At 43.0% G+C, this 21,725-nt stretch overlaps 1 protein-coding gene across 5 annotated transcripts in view; it reads right to left on the bottom strand.

The window, feature by feature from the left end:
- LOC144694964 (2-oxoglutarate dehydrogenase complex component E1) overlaps positions 1–21,725 on the bottom strand; it is a 95,867-nt gene that overhangs the window by 37,133 nt on the left and 37,009 nt on the right. Inside the window, exons 3-7 of one of the 5 annotated variants that reach the window (XM_078565776.1) lie at positions 21,453–21,641; positions 17,433–17,532; positions 7,808–7,852; positions 2,647–2,762; positions 485–639 (exon numbers count right to left, since the gene is read on the bottom strand). In XM_078565776.1, the coding sequence (XP_078421902.1) occupies positions 485–639; positions 2,647–2,762; positions 7,808–7,852; positions 17,433–17,532; positions 21,453–21,641 (605 nt within the window). Of the gene's footprint in view, positions 1–484; positions 640–2,646; positions 2,763–7,807; positions 7,853–17,205; positions 17,309–17,432; positions 17,533–21,452; positions 21,642–21,725 lie in introns of all 5 variants that reach the window. The other 4 variants (XM_078565775.1, XM_078565778.1, XM_078565779.1 and 1 more) reach the window with 4 other exon arrangements.

The following is a 21,725-nucleotide window of genomic DNA, read 5'->3' as shown; positions in this document are numbered from 1 at the left end:
GCAATGATAAAATGAGCACTGCCAACAGCCATTAAACCTAAATGTTACAGTTGTGAAGATGATTCTCGTTCCCTTGACGAAAGGCCCAAATGGTGCTTCTCCAGCACAGGAGAATCTGTAACCACAATCCTGTTTCCCTATCAGCGCCTCTGATCAAAATTTGCAGCTTAGTAAAAAGGATTCCTAATTTGTGTTCTTTAATTGCAATCCACTGTTTATTAATGCCCTGGCCAATAGTTATCTCTCAACCAACACCTAAAATAGACGATCTGGTCATTATTGCCTTGCTGTTTGTGGGAGCTTGCGGTACACAAATTGGCTGTGGAGTTTCCCACATTACAACACTGACTACGCTACAAAAGATCTAGTCAGCGAAGTGCTCTGGGATACCCTAAGGCGATGCTGAGCCGCTATATAAATGCATGTCCGCCCGTCTTTCTTCCACATTGAACCATTTATTTGTTGTCGCTGCAGGGGCACTGACCTGGTAGAGCGGACCAGCCTGGCCAAAAGGGTGCGTTTCTCTTCATTCGTGAACTGCATGGCACTAGGAGTCTCGAACTTCTGCCTGATCCACTGGCATTGCTTCAGGTCATTGATAAACATGAACTCGACACCAATGTGCTGGCAGTAAGACATCTGGTGAGAAGTAAGCAAGCATCTGCTGAGTGCAAGATGTGTGAAAGCATGCACGCTAACACCTTGATCAGACCAACATGTTTAACTTTTACCAAACGAATGTGACTTAACAATAAAAAAACTTTCCATTGGTAAATTTATTTTAAAAAAGCCAAGTTTCATCTTTTCTTGGCAGTTGAATCAGTCAAAATAGGAATAAAAGTTGGGAAGTGCTTTGATATTTGGTTTTCCTATATATGTGAGTCAAAGTATTCCCACCTGTGAGATTTAATTCTTGGCCCAGGTAAAAGGACCAAAAAAGGGAAAAGGTGAGGCGTATTAGGAAAAAGAATTGGGTGACCTCAAGTTGGAGTTTTAAAGGCATTATAAACTTGTAAGGTGCCACAGCTTTGATGTCCTGGAAATGAGAAATTTAGAAAAAAAAAAGTGCAATGGATCTTCATTTTGATGGAATGAAGATACATTTCCCTTCACCTTACACTTAGGAGTCCAGTTGTCAGCATGGGAAACACTACTGTCTGTGGAAAGCGCAGGTTGGAAGGGGAAAATGGAGAGAAGGCCATCGATCGTTATACAAACCCATAAGAATCACAGAATTGTTACAGTGCAGGAGGCGGTTCAGTCTCATGTCTGCACTGACTCTCTGAAAGAGCAATTCATTTAGTCATCTTCTCCCCATAACCCTGCACATTCTACATTTTCAGATATTTATCCAATTCTCTCAAATGACTCAACTGACCCTGCCTCCACCACACTCTCAGGCAGTGCACTGCAGATCCTAACCACTCGCTGCATGAAAAAATCTCTCCTCATGCCTCCATTGCTTCTTTTGCCAATGACTTTAAATCTGTGCCCTTTTGTTCCTGATCTTTCCACCAATGGGAACAGTCTCTCCCTATCTATTCTGTCCAGACCTATTCATGATTTTGAGCACCTCTATCAAATCTCCTCTTAACCTTCTCTTCTCCAAGGAAAACAGCCCCAGCTTCTCCAATCTATCCTCAAAATTGAAGTTCCTCATCCCTTGAACCATTCTTATGAATCTTATCTGCACTCTAATACCTTCACATCATTCCTAAAATGTGGCGTCCAGAACTGGAAGCAATACTTAAGTTGAGGCCGAACCAGTGTTCTATACAAGTTCATCATAACTTCCTTGCTTTTGTCCTGCTCCTATTAATAAAGCCGCAGATACAGTATGCTTTATTAACCGCGCTCTCAACCTGTCCTGCCACCTTCAATGATTTGTGCACATATACCCCCAGGTCCCTCTGCTCATGCACCCGCTTTAGAATTGTACCCCTTATTTTATATTGTCTCTCCACGTTCTTCCTATCAAAATGAATCACTTCACAATTCTCTGCACTGGATTTCATCTGCCACTTGCCCGCCCATTCCATCAACCCATCAATGTCCTTTTGAGGTTTGAAGAAAAAAAGCAAAACAAATGCGAAGCGGCCAGTTTTGTCTCCTTCCCTTCCTCCAGCCTTACAGGTAATCGCTAATGTGCATTGGAAGGTACTCAATTACCTATTTCTATCCTTACTCCCATGGAAAAAACAAGCACAAACCTACGTGCCGCCGCCAAGAGAAGTACCAGCCACCATTTCCAGGTTGGAATTGCGGTTAGCTCCTTTCTTTGGCTGTGGCGTGTAATGATCACCCATGCTGAAACGGGCACTGCCTCTGCAGCGGGTAAGTCGACAGCCTTAATGTTATACCCAGCTGGGGGGGGGGGGGGGGGGTGGGGAAAGCCGTCGATGCCCCAAGTGTGGAACAAGGTCGAGGAAGCACCACATGGTCGAACTGCAGATATTGGTTTCCAGTGCAATCGTTGCTTTTTTTAAAAAAATATATAAATTACACAACATGCAAACGATAGGTGGAAATGTCAAATATTGATCACTTTTGGACCAGCTTCTTCCAAGAAACATTAATGAGCTTTGCACGTACATCTCAAGAGAGAAAAAAAAAAGCACCTTCCGCCCTTCAAATCCTAGCACCTACCTCCATCCGTCGAATGATCTCCCGGAGAGGAAGGGCAGTTTCATTGCCTCCAATGAAGGTGGTGGTGGGTAAATGGAAGACTTTGTCAAGGTCCGATTCATCTAGGCCATAAAATGCTGCACAATTTTGACCGCAAAATATGACACAAGGAGACAAAAAGCCACAGGGCAGCAGGGAAAGGTGAAGCACAGAAAACCACCAGGGTGAAATGGGAAACAAAAAGCACAGGAGGGGCAGAGGGAGCAATGCAAAAATCATGCAATGTAAGTTGGCAGGGGCAAAGGTTGTAATGGGAAAACACAAAACAAAGCAAAGATTTGAAAGTGCAGTGTAAATATTATATACACAAACAATTCCAGGAGGCATGAGTTTTAAGAGTGCGTCATGCAAGCAGTCACAAAGGGAGAGATGTAGGATAGGTAGAAAGCGGTTAAAAGATACAATATTGAACAATGAGGATGGATATCCAATTCGCAATTTTTATTTGAACAGAAAAAGGAAGCGCCGTAGAAAAATAAGACACATTAGTGTACACAATTGGAGACAAGGAAAGGAGTGGAGGAGGGATAAACAAGAAGAATAAAAGTTAATTTTTAGTATCCAACGTCAAAATGCAACTCTATCTACAGCAGTCACGTTTCAATGAAACGGGCACAATAAGTGCACATCTAAACTGCGGACTGACACACCAATCATGCACAAGTGAACACACCACAAGCCCAATTATCAGTGCTCTTGCTCAATGGTGAATGGGCTGGAGCCAAGCAAGCACGTGCACCCCAGCAATTAGTGCAGTAACTCAGCAAAACTCACACTGCATATTATGATATATATGATGATTTCCCCCTTCCCCTCAAACTCAAACAAATCACTCATTAGAACCAGAGAACAATACTAGATTAGAATGATGTGCTCAACACTTATGATCCAAATATTACTTCAGGTTTTAAAAAAAATACTAAACACTGCAAATGCAGGTTGACTAGCATCTGAAAATTAAATCCTCTTTGCTATCCCCCCAACAGGGTCAAACCATCAACAGGAGTTAATTCTGCAACTCCTGGTATAAGATGGAAGCAACACAGGGCTCTCTAATATTACCATAATAAAACGTACCTCAAATTCCACCTGCTGGACAGGGTCCATCACAGTGCACTATTCTACAGCACCAGAGATAGATAGGAGACACTTGTTCGGGAACTACCATTAAAGGGCACTTTTAATATGTGGATTTTGTTACAACGGATTAAGTCAGGGAAACTCCTGTTGTTTAATTCAAATCCTCGAGAAATGTAACTTTCTAACCTTGTCTAAGGCGAATTTCAATAAAATTTGAAATTTTAAACCAGCTATGGGGTTGAATTTGAACCAGAGCTTGATGAAATTGACCAGTCCCACATTAACCAGTAAAGCCAGTTGGCTTGTGAGGGGAAATAGCAACTGTCTTGTCCTGATACATTTAATGTCGCTAAGTGCGGTTTTAAAAACCTTTCAAGCTAAAGCCAGCTCCATAACCTGCTCTCTTTATTAACCCACTGACAAACTTGCACAACACGGATCAAAACAAAAACAACACGACCTGCAACTAAACAGGACAAAAATAAAAAGGAACTAAACAGTAAGGACAGAGAGAGAGAGAACACAAAAGAACAAGGAAGAATATTTTCTGGACACTCCCGGACCATCTTGATTACTGGCACTAAAAATCTACTTGATGAGGAAGACAGGGTGAAGAAATTCACAGAGTTGATGATCAGCTAAGGTTAATAATTTGAAAGGGTCAACGGGGTGTAATTAGGCTCATTTTGATACAATCACCATTTTAGCATTCTGCTTAAAGACTCCCGTGGCATCGCTCATGGGTTGCACAGTTACGTTGCTTGGCTGCTAATCTGGCCTACCCCTTTAGTGCTACGTCTGGGGTTCTGCCTACAAGGAAGTGGTCTAAATAGGTGTTAAGGTTTAAATGATGCTTGGTGAGGGAAGTCTGGAGACTGCTGAGCGCTTACGAAAGTTTGCTTCCCAGTTCAGGGGAAGAGAAATAAAATTATAATTCTTTGCGCTAGCTTTTGCTTTGAGTATTTTAGTATTTAAGGTACAATTCTTGAAATGTCCATAGATTTTCTTAATATTTAGAAATAGATTGCCTTTATTTTTAACTTTGCTCTTTACAGTTAAGATGACTTATATTGTGGTTTCACACCAAGGTTCGGTGGAAATATTAACTTTTTAAAAAAAAACTCCTATTTGGAACACATTTCCATTTACAATCTCATGGACAGAGAGGCTTCAATGTAACAAACGGATGAGATAACGACTGATCAATTCCCTTCTCATTTGTGTTACTGACTACATGAATGAATAGGATACATTCAGCTTAACACTTAACAAGACACAGGTGAACAGCAAAGCACAGGTGAACAGATACAGCAAACAACTGAGACAAGATATTTGAAGGGATTTATCCATAGCTTGTAAACAAGAGAAACACTTAACCCTTTTGGGAACTGGAGAAGGATTTGAGGTTTGGAAGACATTCTTGGAAGCAAAAAAAGAGAGAGCCATCACATTACACTTCCTCTATGAAAAGTGTTCGCAACCAACTGTCAGAATCAGTAGAACCATGATCATCAAGGAATTGGACTACTACTGAAGAAGCAAAGCTTGCAAGACTAATCTACATGTATCTACAGACAATCAAATATACTGATTTTCCCACTCTTCTCCCATCTAAATCAGTCATGGTATTTGTTATAATGCCTTCTGATAGCAGTTACACACTCAAATCTGTTATGCATTTTCAACACACCAAACAATGTCAGTTGCAAAAAATTTAATCCCCAAAACCGAAAATATAATCGATTTGTAGATCAGAGATGTCATGGTTCGTTAGAGGAGTATTTCTTGCTCATTCCTAGCTGCCCTTGAACCGAGTGGCTTGCTCGGCCATTTCAGGGCACGGGCAAGAGTCAACCATTGCTGTGCGCCTGGAGTCACTTGCAGGCCAGACCAGCTAAGGGTTGGCAGATTTTCTCCATGAAGGGCATTCATGACCGTTGATGGGTTTTTAATGACAATCTGGTGATGAATGAGGCTAACATTTTACTCCAGGTTTATTAATTGAATTTAAATTCCCCAGCTGCCATGGTGGGATTTGAACTCATACGCCCAGGGCGTTAGTCCTGGCCGCTTGATTACTAGTCCAGTAATGTTACCACTAAGCTTCCGTTCCCCCATTTATTTTTCTATTTGACGGTGCTCTTTAGGACCTCAAAAAGCTGTGATGTTGAAGCAAGTCTTCAAAAAACTAAACTACTGAGAATGCTATTGAAATGGAGAAACTAATTATTGTTTTGGGACAGAGGGGGAAGTGGGGGTTGGGTGGGTGAAGAAATTTTGTCAATTACTGTGCACCCCTACCACTGGATCTGTACCACTCATATCAGAGGCATGTGGTGGGTATCAATCCATTTCCTCATGGTCAGGATTGTGCATGCTGAAAAAAAAAATCTTTTTCATATTTGTATTAAAATACTTGCGGAGCTCCCATGTCAAGCCTCATAGCACTGAGGGTCCAGGAGACGACTGGAAGAGGCCTGAGGCACAGGGCAGGGAACAAACGGCAGACTTAATTATCCGGTGTTTCATTGCTGGGAAAACAGTACTTCACGCGGGACAACATTTTTAAACTGGGAATATGATACCAATCAATCGTCCATGGCATTGCTGAATGGAGGTCAGAAGATGCCCTTTTCTCAAAGGAAGGGAACATTAGATCCTGTATTGTGGAACATAATGTTCTGCTGTTAATGTGTGGTTGTGCGCCCCTGACTTGTGCATAGGAAAATGCAGATACTGTCACACTTAGAAGATGGGCATGTGCTATGGAGTAATGCTTCCCAAACTTCTTCCCGGCGTGACCCCATTTTAACGCCTCAGACTTCGTGTGACCCCGGGGTGAAAATCTGGGGGGGGTATGAGAGTTGTGAGGTTGAGGACGGGGGTGGGGGAGCTTCAGCTGTTGAGTTGGGGATGGGGGAGAAAAATAGGAGAGTTGAATGTGCCCCATCTCCCTCTCCTTCATACACCTCCCACTCTCCCCTGTCTCACCCTCCTTCACAACCCCCCCAATCTCCCATGCGGGAGGGGTTGATGTGAAGGGAGTGTTACTCCAAAAGAAAAAGGAATGCCTACCTACTCACAGGTGATTTTTTTTGGCAGCAGCAGCAGCAGTCGGTCCTCAGAAAACAGTTCATTAAGCCACACCCATCAACAAAAAAAATATGCGATGATTTAAAAGAGGCCTCAGAAATCAGCCGGAGCTCCTCGGCAGTTATTACTGCCTCGGAGCTCGTGAACCTAAAACCTCATCTCCTGACACCACTGAGGGGGTGGCGTGATTGTTGGGGGGGCGGCATGACCCACAGTTTGGGAAGCCCTGCTGTAGATGTCTAGACTGTGACAGTGCTCTTACTTAGCTTGAAGCACAGTGGGCGAGGTGGCAATTCTTCTTTAGTTATTCCAGCTAATGGGCAGTGCCTCAAGACAACCCCATTCAGATCAGTAGCAGAGTGCAGAAGGTGGCGTTGGCGTTTATAATTACATAAGGATTAAGTTTCTTCATATGAAATATTAACTAAATCTAACAGGACCATGAATGGACAGGGGAAAAAAAAAGTTATATTTTTTCCAAATGAAAAAGTGCTCCCATAGACTCCCTTTAATTGTATCGGTGGAGAAGAGCACAGTTGACATTTCGAGTCCTCATGACCCTTAAACTTGTCATGAGGACTCGAAACGTCAACTGTGCTCTTCTCCGCCGATGCTGCCAGACCTGCTGAGTTTTTCCAGGTATTTCTGTTTCTGTTTTTGTTTTGGATTTCCAGCATCCGCAGTTTTTTGTTTTTATCTCCCTTTAATCGTTCTGCATTTTGGATGGTTTTGTTTCCAAGAGCATTGGTCCTAACATGACATCAATGATTTTGAAATCAGATTAAAGTATATTTAAATCAGCATCCAGGCCATAACAAGCCTTCCTGATGCTGTCGTTAATTTAATACCCACCTCCCACCCACTGGTCTCACTCAAAAAAAACAATTCAGAAAGCTGAAAAACAAAGATATAACTGGCTGAACATCAACACCACCAGCTTCTTGCCTACCTCCTACCGTCAACTTTTTCAGACGCTCCTTGCAGACTGCGATGTCTATGGGTAAGAGTGCAAGAAACAGACAAAACAGAACAGCGGGCAAAACAGTTAGTTTTTAAAAAAAATATAAAAAAAGTGTCACAAGCAAAAGATCAAAGATTATTTGAATAATTGTAATTAAGCCTTTTGCAATTCAAGGCAAATTAAATTAGTCATGGATTCATGACTACTGATGCAATGTAAACACACCAATGGATCAATAGCATAATACTGAAAGAGTTGCTTTTTCAAAAGTAAAATGTTAAAACTCCCATTTGCGGCTTCTATCTGGGGCCCTGGTAATTCAGAAATACAGCTGGCGGAGAATTTTGGGAAAAGGTACATTGTCGCTTTGAATGCATATGAAATGATGGGCAAGGAGGGAAAAGAATGTGGCCAAGAAAACTTCTGATCTTCTGCCAATGCTGGTGTTTAACACATTAACATTCAAAACCTTGTTAATATTGATTGCCCAGGAATGCTCAATAAAAAGCTCGAGTTCGACAACCAAACCAATCAAAAACAATACCGTTGCTCTCTATAATCCACCTCCTTTTGAGCACGGAAATGGAACACTTGCTCTTTCACTTTTAAAAAAAATTAGAGACTCCCAAGCACTGCATTGTCAACCCTGCGGTGATAGGTTCTAATCTCAGTGTCAGGCATGGTGACATCGAGCCCTCAAAGTCTCTTGGGCTGTGCGCCACACTGTGCATTTTCTGAAGCACACATATTCAAACGCACAGGTCCTTGCTCTCTATATTGACGATGGCTATGGTCGTGTTTGGGGCAGAAGAGAACAGAGTGAAGTTTTTAAACAAAGTCCAATTTGCAAACAAGGTCTCACGAGCGCCACAGGGACATTAAACGCTTTCAGTACAGATTCAGCTGCGGATCCCTGTATGGGTCTTAACAACTGCATCGTATAGCATTAAACATGCAGTGCAAAAAAAATGAAAATAAAATGAAACAAAGGCGATTCTCAAGAAATTGGCCATGCATACGAAAACATAAGGCTACATTGGAGGGTGGGGGGGGGGGGGGGGGGGGGGTGGTGTTGGTGCATAAAGGACATGGATGAAAACCAGCTTCTTTGTCATGCAGCCATAGATTAGTATCCACATCAACAACACGCAGTCTGTATACAGCCAGCTAACAGGCCTTATACAAAAACATCTATGCTCAGCCTCCAGAGATTTTAAAGTTGCACAAACCAGACCACACAGAATGAAAGTAACACTCCACCATTACTGCCATCCACTCTTCACTTGGCAGAGGCAACCACGGAGGTAGAAGAACAACTTTGGAAGACAGCACATTAGCTACTCAACTAACGAGTAAAGCACAACAAATCAGACAACTCCACGGGCTGCCAAAAGAATAGCCTCTTGAGACTGAGGCTCATTTGGAGAGGAATTTTACAACCGAAGCTCTGATTACAATTTGACTTATCTTTGCATAGTTGCAAGATGGCAGATTAATTTATCAAACTTGTGAGGGTTTCAATGTTAGATCTGGTTGTTACAGTGACAGCCATGAGCCACCAGGACACGCAGTAATCTTTTACTGCCTGGAATGAGTTAGTTTTTCTTCAATATTTTATCTAGATCCCAAAGGTTTAAGTAATAAACATCCAGGATACATTAAAAAATGCAACATATACAATTACATTCTATGTTAGGACCATCAAAAAAAATCCAATCCAACTCTCTCCATGAGCCCACATGATGGAGCTCTCGGTAAGTCAAATGGGTCAGCTAGATAACCAGTCACTTCCAGCATGCAAAAGCAGAGGGGCAGTATCCTATTAATGTCAAGCAAAGATATGGTTGAGATAACTTTGACAGAACGACAGAGGGGGGGAAGTAAGAAGCCCTCGTATTTCTGTCACGGGTTCTCTGTCCAAGTGAATCAGAAACGTTAAAACTGCAGAAAAATCAATCAGTGGGGAGCAAAATGGAGCGACCAAATGAATTCCTGACCTCAATGGAACTGGAAATTGGAGGCAGTTTCTTACAGTGAGGGCAAGTGGTCCCAAATGAAGAATGCAGCAACCTTTCCATGAATTCTTCCAACGTGTGAGCAAAGTCCAGAGTCAGGATCAATATGGAACCATTAGGAGATGCAAAGGCAGGAACATTGCTGAATCCCACAATTAAGAGATGGAATACAGCAAGAGTGACTCCTTGATGTAAGAGACAGACAAGTCCAGGAATGACAATGGAGCTGTGTGTGGAAGAGAGCCTCAGGTTGTTTTGGGGAAGATAATGCTACAAGTACAAAAAAATACTGTGCTGATAAAGAACATTAGGTTAAGTAAAAGTAAAATACTTTGGGTGCTGGAAATCTGAAAAAAATAGAAAATGCTGGAAAAACTCAGCAGGTCTGGCAGCATCTGTGGAGAGAGAAACAGAGTTAACGTTTCGAGTCCATGTGACTTCTTCAGAGCTGAAGAGAGGTAGAAATGCGTTGGGTTTGGGTCTTGCTGCTCAATTGCTTCAGTAATTTACTGAGAAATAAACAGGAGAAAAACGGATTGAGGTTCTGCAGTCAAGGCAATATAATCACGTTAAATCTCTGTGCAAATTTCCCCGCTGCCCCAAAAAATATCTAAATATTTCTCTGGAGAAGGTCAAAACGTTAAAAGCGATTTTACAAACCTTCCGACCTTTGCCAAAGGCAGCAATTGCAGCTTATAATTTTCCAGGTACGTGGTAACTAGTTATTATAGTCTTATCATTAACTTCCAGATGCCTCATGGTGCCCAGAAGGTTAGTCAGAGCTTCGATTCATGACGTCTACCCAGCCGCCTGTGCCTGTGCTTATATCTAGAGAGAGCTGGTTTTAGCTCGGTGCGATGCTTCCCAAGAGTGAATAATCCCCACCCCTACATTCTGCACTAGCGTGTGAAGAATGGCCACTCAGAAGAGGTAGTGAAGGCTGCTGGAGCCAGTGGGACCGAACAAGAGAGAAAAGTGGGGTTAAATAGGTGAAGCTGGCAACAGGCAGAACAGTGTAACAGAAACAGCATTCCAGCCACTGAACAGGGCCGAGAGGATAGTGCTTGAAATAGCAGCCAGACTTATCAGAATTCATTATTTTGAATGAAGTTCAACTTTCCAAGCCCATCTTGTCTCTTTAAATCTTGGCATCAAGACTTGAAAAAGAAGTTTTCATTCCTAGCAGGAAAATATGTTGGTTTAATTCAGCCTCAGGGAGGTGTCCAAATCAAGAATAGGCAGATATGAAAAAAAAAAGCACCGTAACTTGAAATGTACAGGCCGACTCCTTCGTTAATTTGCTAACAGCTCTGTCTGCAGTAAAATCTTTCCTTTAATCACAGATTGTACCAAATGCGAGTGGCCCTTTTTTGGGTCTGCTAGGTCAAACTATTCAGCATCTCCCTGGCCGGGGCGGGGGTGGGGGGAGCTCTTGGACTTCCCAGAATCACAGAATTGTTACGGTGTGGAAGGAGGCAATTTGGCCCATTGTGTCTGCACCGTCTCTCTGAGCGTTTCAACTTGGTGCCAGTCTCCTGCCTTTTGCCCGTAACCCTGCACGTTGTTTCTATTTAAATAATCCCCAGGCTCCAGCACCCAAAAGCTCTGAGGAATTTCTGCTGTGGGGGTTTATGTTTTGGGATGGGGTAGACAGCGAAAATAAATATAAATAATATAAAAATGCTAAACATTCGAATGGTACCAACTGGATCTTGCTCTGACTGCAGAATCAAACATTTACTGTGCTCATAAAGGCATCATCCCCATAGGCACGCAGCTTTAACTTTGATGAACTTCAGCTACCTTTTTTCCCCCCAGCGGATGGACCTTGCTCTTAAAGCGAGAGCTTAAAGGGTGATTGGAAGCTGTTTTCAAGGGGATAACATATACTGCGCATTTTTATACATCATGAGAGTAGAGTGAAGTCCATCCAACATAAATTAGCCTTTTGTAGACATGAAGATACTACATGGGAGACACAAGGAGTTAAGTATTGGTCCGTCATCATGCAACATCATTGAGTCAGCGGTGGCATCAGTTTACTCGGTATCAGTGACAGAACAGCGTGGTCAAGAAATCCACCAGTGTCTTGAAAAACAGGCCATTCCCAAGGTTGTTTGAGGTCTAAACTAATGCATTTAAACTGAGCCATCTTATTTCAAAAGGAGCTCTTCCAGAAGTTGCCAAATATGTTGTTAAGCTTCGGTATAAATTACTTGATAAAAGAGGCTTGTGTTTGGAAATCTGTGATTAGCATCAACCAGTGATTTTCAATGTAAGGCATTCTTCTGCCCAGTGTCTAAAAAGGCTAATCGTAGGCAAAGGACATGGCCTACTCTTAAATGTGACGGGCTAGGAACATGCTGAAAATCCACAAGGGGCAGAACTGGCATTAGGCCCAGTTATTTATTCCTGAGTAACTCTGGTGTAACGGCAGCAGCAGTTACCCTTGCAAACACTGGCAACGTCACACTAACCTTTACTTTTGGAAAGGGCAGCAGCTTATTGCTGCAGCATATTAACTCTGCTGTACCAAAGACTACAAAGGGCACTCGATGATAGCTAGTGCGTTCCAGTTTCAACATGGAAGCTTGAAACAAAAACAACAAGCTGATGGCACTGATGCATCGCCTTATCACGTCCATTGGAAATATCTCAAGAATACGCTGAATTGCTTTTGGAGTGCAGTCACGGTTATGTAGACAAGCAAGCATTTCCTGCAAAGCAAGATTCCCCCAAACAGCACACAGAAGAATTGCTATTCATCTATTTTTGTGAGGTTTGATTTGAGTGCAGAGGTCCTGGACAGTCTTGAAATAAACAAAGTCCACATGAACAGGGAGGAGGAGCCTCCGCTTGATATCTCGCCAAAGGAAAACAAATTTTTATCTCCTCCTGCCGTTTGAGTTTTTTTTTGAAGATTATAGCAAACTGAATTGAATTATTAAAGATGCAAGAAGTGTTTGAGATGTGGGCGTATTTTTGTTCATTATATGGCTCAGTAACTTTCCACATGAGCATTTTCACTTTTGATCCCAAATGGCACTTAAAAAAAAATGCAAGTGTTAGATAAGCCCTCAAAAGTACTTAGGGATCCAGGCAGTCTTAAAACATAGATGTTTTCAAATGGAAAACTTATTCCAAAACGCTGCCAATCGGTCAAGCTTAACATGAAGAGGAGGAATACACAGGTCATTTTCTCTCAATTCACATGACCCAGTAAATTAAACTCGAACAACAGGTTTCTCAGTTTGATGCACAGACTGCAAAGCAGACTAAGATGGGTTTCGACTGCCTGTGGACAGAGCATGATAATTAAGGTTGGTGGGATTATGATATAGTGACAATAACGGAGACTTGGTTCAAACAAAGGGAGGAATGGGCACTTAATACCCCTGGCAATGTATTCAGGAAAGATAGAGAAGGGGAAAAAAGGGTGACAATATTGTAGCAAAGGTAATGTTATAGCACTGGAAAGGGCTGGTGTACTCAAGGGTTCAAAGAGAAAATCTATTGGTTAGAGTGAACAAGTGAGCTATTATACTGCTGGTTGTTTACTGTAGGCAGATAAATAAACGGGAAGGAAACAGAGGAACAAATTTTCAGACAAATTACTGTGCTTCTTGCATCTTTCTGTAGTGATAATGTGGGTGGCTTCAATTGTTGTACTGTAGATGACAGTAACAGTGGAAAAGGGCAGAAAAGGAGAGGAATTCCTGAAATGTGTACAAGAGAACTTTTCTCAATCAATGTGTTTCCAGCCAGACAAGGAAGGAATCAGTGCTGGATCTAGTCCTGGGGAATGAAGTGGGATAGGTGGAGTATGTTTCAGTGTGGGGGCATTTGGGCAACAGTGATCACAACAGACATAGAAAAGTAAACAAGCAATGGGAAGGCTTCAAAGAGGAGATAGTTTGGGTACAGGCTAGACATATTCCCACGAGGGCTAAAGGAGGGGCACTCAAAGCTAGAGCTCCCTGGACGACTAAAGTCTTGGAGATTAAAATGAAATCAAAACCTTATGAATGTTTGGTTCATAATTCAGAACCAAACTGAATACAGGAAGTACGGAGAAGGGCTGAGAAAAGCAAGAGATGCAAAAGGAATGCATGAGAATAGATTAATGCCTCACATAAAAAAGGGAAGCCAAAAGTTTTATAAGCGCACACACAGTGCAGGGATTTACTAGAATAATACCAAGGGTTAAAGGCTTCATTAATGTGGGCAGAATTGAGAAACTGGAGTTGCTTGCCTTAAGAGCAACAACAACTTGCATTTATATAGCACCTTTAACATAGTAAAATTTACCAAGGCATTTGACAGGAGTGTTAACAAATAAAATGTAACAGTGAGGCATATAAGGAGATATTGGGGTGTTAACCAAGTTTTTGGTCTTCAGAGGTGGGTTTTAAGGAGCAAGTGAGAGAGAGAGACAGACCGACCGAGATGCAGCAAAAAAGGGAGGGAATTCCAGGATTTGGGGTTGAGCAAGAGGCCAGAATTGAAGCAGCCTCGAGACCTTGGAGGGCAGTAGGAGGTTATAGAGATTGGTGGAGGGGTGGGGGTTGCAGAAACATGAAGTCATGGATGAATATGAAAACAAGGGTGAGAATTTTAAAATGAAAGCATTGTTAAACCGGGAGCCAGTGTAGCTCAGCAAGCGCAGGGGTGATGGGTGAACAGGACTTGGTGCAAGTTAGGGTATGAGCAGAGTTGTGGGTGAGCTCAAGTGTACAGAGGGTGGAAAATAGGAGGCTGGCTTGGACAGCGTTGGAATAATTGAGTCTAGAAATAAAAAAAGGCATGGATGAGAGTTTTGGTGGCAAATACGCTGAGGCAGAGTCGAAGACAGAGTATGTTATGGAGGTGGAAGCAGGCGATTTTGGGGTTGGAGATGTGTGGTCGGAAGCTCATTTCAGGGTCAAATAGGATACCAAAGTTGCAGAGAGGGTTAAAGGGAAGATTTGATAGAGGTGCTCAAAATGATGCACCCTTCTGATAGAGTAAATAAGGAGAAACTGTTTCTAGTGACAGAGCGACCAGTAGCCCAAGGACACAGATTTAAAGTGACTGGCAAAAGAACTAGGGCCGACCTTTTCTTTTTAAAGACACAGCTTGTAGTGGGTGGTCTGGAATACTTTACCTGAAAGGACGGGTGGAAGCAGAATTAATAGTAATATTTAAAAGGGAATCAGATAAATACTTGAAAAGGAAACAAATGCTGGTGTATGGGGGGAACTGGGTAGCTTCTTCAAAGTGTTGCCCCAGGCACAATATGCTGAAAGACCTCCTCTCGTGCAACATGATTCTATTTTGAATCCAAGATTTAAATACATCATCGGTAGGTTACTGACTGGCAAGTTTTTGAAACCAAGCCATTCCAACTGTAACCATATTCAGGCAAGGGCCCGCATCACTCTGTTCCCTACTTGTACATTATTTTTTATTTAAAAATGAAAGGTACCCCACCATCATCATATCCTACAGAACAAGGCAGGTCTGCACCCCAAGCTCTGCTCTTTAGCCAGCTGACTGAGAGCTGCCTTTCCAGTGGACTCGCAGCAGGTCTTCCTCTTGTGCCTTCCCTGCTTAAAATTAAGTGTTAGAAACAGAATGTGAAAGTGGCCAATATACTCCCGCCACATCTTCTGGTGGCACTCCATTGCTGCACATTGTCTGTTATACAACCCAGCAGATGAGCTGCTGTTTTTACTGTGATTCATGGCTTAAGTGTCAAGTTTGAGCTGCAAAGTGCAGACTTGCCCAGACACTAAGCAAGGAAGGCCGAGAAATGCAGCACTTCACAGCAGGAATAAATCTCATCACCACTCTCTTCTGACCAACAATCAGCAGCTACTGGTTGGCAAGTACTGCCAACCATGTCTGCCTTCTTTATTGAAAGCAAGCTGCCAGCGGTCCAGATTATCAAAAGAAAATGAGGAGAAATGGACAATCTACATACTTGAACAAATGTACCTTTTTAAAAATCAAACCTTTTTAAGATTTAAACACTTCATAGAATGTACCCCGTAATGCATGTAAAAAAGGAACCAATTGAGCAATGTGTTTACACAACAAGGCATCGTGTGACATTGAGAGCAAGCAAAGCAAGTGAGTCAGCAGAAAGAAATTCAAGCTTCGAGGGTTAATGACCAATTAAGAGATTAGCGAGCGGCTCCAAAGCAAAGCATGATTTAAAGTGAAATCATCCCAAGATTAAATGTACTACTGCAAAAAAGCATCGTCTGTTACCACAGCCATGATTTGCAGAAAGTTGCACAAACTACTTCCGTACGCAGCTTTGAAGCATTTGAGATCTCTTCTGCACAGAGTACAAGGTGGCACTAGCAGGCAACAGCAGCTGGCATCAACTTCAGTGCACTTTCAAGCTCAGCTGGGCAGGGCACTGTCTGCAGTAAGTGTACAGAGTATATCCATGCACCAAACAAAAAAATCACTCCCAAACCACTGACAAGGCCCCATGTATGGGTCAGTTGGTAATATTCCCTGCCAGTTGTCAAATACAAGAACCAAGGAGGTGTCAGGCTTGACCCTAACTGCCAGTTAGCTGAGGGAGGAGGGAAGAAAGACAGAGCTCCAACTGCTCATCCATTATCATCCATAACCTCTGCTAGGGGATGGAATCAGACTCAACCCACATTCACCCGCCAGACTTGCCCATGAAGGAGGGCCACGAGCTTCAGTGGAGATGTACCCTAGCACCTATTAACAACTTTAAACAGGGCAGAGAAAGCTCGAGGGGCATAAAAACATAAAAGTCCTCTGTACAACTGAAAATAAAATCTCAAATACATGAGCGGTGAGGGGAAAACAAAACTGCACATTTCCAAATTTAATTAATGTATTCAATATAAAGGCAATGATGAATATCTAAAAGCCAGGACAAAAAAAGGCAACAGATTGATAAACTCTAGTGTCTTCAATTCCACCTGAGATACATTTAGCCTATTGTGGGAATTGTGCTGCACTGATGTCGAGTGACTGCAGGCCTTGGTGACAGGGTTCAGAAGCAATGCCTAGTGCAGGATATTTCATTTTGAACTGATGTAGGGGGATGGACATTTTGGATTTTGGGGAACTGAGCTGATGAGAGACAGTGATATAAGTCATGCCTTAAGAGCGCCGTGCTAGACAGCCCCACCCAAGCACTAGCATCATTCAGGGTGCAACCCGCGTGGATCAGCGTTTGGGTATTAGGGTCAGCATACAGGAAAGGTGCAGGAAGAGCGTTCGGAAGTACATGCATTCCTTCACAGCTCAACACTGAAAGCCAAAACTTGGAGGTTTGCAGAAACTAGACAGAGGAGCTCCAAACAAAGAAGGTGCACCAATCCATTCTAGAGCCCTCACCAAGTCCATTTGAGGAGCTGACTAGGTTAGCTGGTACGGACGACTCCAAGTCCGCATCCAGAATTCCTAGAGGGTCCAGCTGTGCAACGTGATGCCCTCGTATCTGGAAAGAGGAAAATAATGGAAAAGAGGAGGGTGGTGGAAGAGGAGGAGCAGGAGGGAGAGGGAGGAAAAAGAACAGTTTTACATTTTAAGTATTGACAACTGATTTTCAAAATGTGTCTCACCAAGGCTGGAGGGACCAACTGGCAAAGCACTATGCGACTCATCAAAATGTACTACATTAATGCCAAGCGGATCAAGTTTTGAGATGTGATGACCCCTGACCTGTGAACAGGGAACAAGAACATTCAGGCTTAAGTTGAATAGGCATAGCACAGAGCTGTTTGATAGGCACTCGCACACAAATCTACACATTAGATCACTCACCACCATCTCATTTTAACACAGGAATACTCTGGGAATTTCAATCACAAATAGGACGAGCTGTTAAGAGAAGGAAGGACCTTTGGTGGCTGATTGGCAAAGCGTGGAAATGATTTTCAGACATTCAGATGGCCGAGGCAACGCAACTTGCTCTCCAATTCTCTGCCAAAAGGTGAAGCAGGCTGGGTTACAGTTCCTCGGGCATTCTTGCTCTACTGGACCTCAGCCAAGTGCTCATGGCAGCAACAAGCACCACTCAGTGTTCACACGACAGAGGGTAGCCCATGCACTTTGCAGCAGTAGATCACTCAGTGGCACATAGGAGCAGTAAGCCTGGCTGCTCTCCCATCCCCACCTCCCAGACCTTAGGGCTGCTGAGGCGATTTCACCCTTTGCACCAAGATCAGCTAAAATCAGTACATAAGCAGAAATGAAACTCAAATCGGTCTGGCCCACATATTGTAATACCCTATCAGGGCTGTGGCCTAACCCTCTGGGGTATCAGAACGGAGCTCAGATCTTCAGTAAATGGCCACTAGTCTTCTCAAAGATCTTCCAAATGATCTGTTCAGTCACACAAGTGGCAGTTAACAGAAGTTGTGAATTTTAAACATAAACCCACTCCTGGGGGTACGGCCAACAAGACCATCAGGGCACCAAGCTGATGGACAGTTCCTATTTTTGCCTCAACAGCATTACTTTTCAGTAGCATGCCTGAGGTTTGTTATGATCCCAGCTGATGTTATTACTGGACAAGTCAGATCCCAGGGTGGGACTTGGCTTGATAGATCCCAACTTTTATTTTTGTTTAGAAATGTGGAGAGTGGCTACTGAACAGAATCACAGAGTCTGATGAACTTCTAAAACATTTATTAAACAAGAAAAAAAACTATATAACACTATTCCTTCACCTACAACAATTCCTTTACAGATATATACAGATCCATAAGGACACTAAGTTACAAAACCTATCTTGTACTCTAATGTTCACGGTAAGAACACAGTCCAAGTGAATCAATAGGTGACCTGTGGCCAGACACCCCACACTCTGAAACCAAGTGGCTGACGCCACGCAAAGCAATTGCTATGGATCTCTCATCAACTCTCCCCAGAGGCTTTTCGCACCGTGAGCCAATCAGCCTCAATGAATCAGTCTTTCATTTGGACATCTTCAACAAGGATTCACCTCCAGGGTTTGAACGCTCCTCGCTATGTTCTCCTCCCTTGGATCTCTACATGCATTCAGGCATCACCCTCCACCATACACCCTCAGGTATTCAGCTGTGCCAAGTAGGACACCATTGCTTCACAGGCCCATTGTAAGGAGCCACCCACCTCTGGCTGTCTCCTCCGATCCTCTGGCCTTTCGCAAGCCCATTTTGCCTTATTCTGCTCCCTGCAGCTTTGTCTTTTAACTTGGAGCCTTTTCCTCTGCTCCTTCCTTTAATTCCACTGAACAGGACCAGTTCAGATTCCTGTTCTTTTCCCTTGACTATCTTCTGCCCAACTCCCTGGTTTTTGGAGCTTTTTTCCTTTGGGACCTGCTTCCTGCAGCTGAAATCAAACTGCTTTTCTGTTTTTCCCTGTCTCTGTGGGGCCCCCTGTTGCTAGGTAACAGCGCAGTTTTTTTAAAATACTTTGTTTTAAATCCCTACCCTACTCTAAGGGTTGTAAAACCTCATTAAAATGCAGGTATACAAACAAACTCTTAGACTCGCAGGCAACATTCTGAAGTGACCAAAACCCAGGTTTCCCTTTTCTTAACACACACATACAACATATAAATTAAACTTAAAGCTATAGCTTATTTCTAACACCCACCAATACAAATATAACTTACGTAAAACCAATTTTAGTTCCTAACAGGTTCTAGGTCTTTCCTCGCCAGTGTGTACTAACCTCACATGGGTCCTTTCTGCCCACCAGTGACTGAAGGGTTCATGACAACAGTCCAGTAAGGACTCTCATGCATATTTGCTCTCTTCACCCTCTCCTTTTTGGAGGGGAGATGGGTTATTTCCACACAACCTCTCCAACCCCCTCCCCCGGCCCCCCCCCCAACCAACCTACACTCACAGAGGGTGGCTCATAGCTTTCTTCAACACGACCCGGACAGTGCTGGTGAGACCAACTTCATTGTAGGCCAGCATTCAAATCAATGGGAAACAGAATGGAACTTGGCCTAGCAACAAGATGGATTGTAAGTGCTTTCCATATCAGACGTAAATATGGTATACACTGCATAGGTGTGCAACATCGAGAGCGGAAAGGGTCCATGGCACTCAATGATATCTAATAAATGGTGTCTATTCACTGAAAGCTGGATTGAGAAACAGCCAGGAAAAATCAGCTCCCACAGATGGCGTACACCGCTGTTGCGGCTAGGTTAGCTCAGTGCAGATCAAGTGGAACGGGATTATTCAACGAAACTAGAGATTAAATCAATTAACCATTCTGTTTTTCAAATCAAGCAAGCATTGTCAATGGGCAATGTACACAAATTCAATCCTGTTGTTCAGAGGCTGAGTGAGAAAAATCAGCACTCATGATCTATTTTTATCCAATTTCCACGAGCTGACATGGCTGCAAAATGATTTTATCAGCTTGACAGTGAGGGCCCCATGATTGCATTAGCATGCAAAAAGAACATTTAATTACAGGATAAAATTACTCAACACCCACTGGACGCCTTCTTTTAGGCAATAAAACTGAAGTGTTTTTATCAGCAAGGTGATTGTATATTAAAATAAGACAGTCTGTTCAGCCAGATCTCCATCTAGGGTATTTTGTCATACCGATCTCAAGAAACCCAACATAGCAAGGGCTACACCCCGTGTGACACTGACACACATGCACACACACATACTCTCTCTCTCTGCCTCAATCGCCTATTTTTGCCATGCTAATCACAGCTGAGGCCATATTTTTTTCTTCTTTATTCTTTTATTGGATGTGGACCCACCCTAATTGCCCTTGAACGGAGTGCATTGCTTGTCCATTTCAGAGGACAGTTAAGAGTCAGCCACATTGCTGTGGGTCTGGAGTCACATGTAGGCCAGACTAGGTAAGGGCAGCAGATTTCCTTCCCTAAAGGACATTAGTGAACCAGATGGGTTTTTACGACAACCTATGATAGTTGTCATGGTCACCATTACTGAGACTAACTTTATTAATTGAATTTAAATTCCACCCGCTGCCGTAGTGGGATTTGAACCCATGTTCCCAGACTATTAGCCTGGGCCTCTGGATTACTAGTCCAGTGACATTACCATCATGCCACCATCTCGATTTGTTTTTTCTGGGCTAGAGAAGAATGGGGGGAAAGGTAAAAAAAGGGTCCCAGCCTTGTTCATTATTTCAAAAATCGTGCTGTAAAGAACACTCCTATGTAAAGATCAGAAGAGTGCAAGACCAAGCTCTCCGAGATCCTCGCAGCAGGAGGCCAGCCACGACAGGCCCATTAGTTGGGGAGATTTACACGCTGAGTGAGGAGGCTGGTTGCTCATCTATCCATTCAACATGTCCCCCAAGCTTAGTTGGTCATGGTGCAAGATTCAGAATTCCTTTTCAGAGTCTGACAAGCCAGTACATGCAAGCACGCTTTGTACAATCACATGAGCTTCTGTTTTTACACAGTCACCATTAAATGAGCATTCATGAGTCAGATAGGCTACCTGTATGTGTACATTCTGACAGATAAGCAGAGAAACACCCAGAAATTTAGAATGAGAGGGAAGCTCAGACAAGCAGGCACACAAAAGCAATCATCTTTCAAATCAGACAGCATAGGGGCTCTCTTTCATTCCTGTTCAGCTGGTTACCTGGTAAGCTCTGATGAGTGACTGTACTGCCAGATGATCTTCTACTAACTTGTCCACATTTGGCTGGGCGACCATCATGGACTGGGCATCAGAAAACGCAGCCAAACTCGCACCCAGTGGTGGAGGACTTTGGTAAGCCGTGCCCGGTGGTGCTCCTGCATTGGCATTTCGAAAAAATACATCCCATGACTGTGGAAACAAAAAGGTAGAAATACTGTGGCTCCAAAACTAAAAACAAAAAGAATGAAATTTAAGGTTTAAACACAGTTTTAA

The sequence above is a fragment of the Cetorhinus maximus genome, chromosome 20 (assembly GCF_964194155.1).
Source record: "Cetorhinus maximus chromosome 20, sCetMax3.hap1.1, whole genome shotgun sequence".
Classification (NCBI taxonomy): Eukaryota; Metazoa; Chordata; class Chondrichthyes; order Lamniformes; family Cetorhinidae; genus Cetorhinus; species Cetorhinus maximus.
The sequence above is the reverse complement of the archived record's forward strand: the minus strand, read 5'-3'. Positions and strand labels throughout refer to the sequence as shown.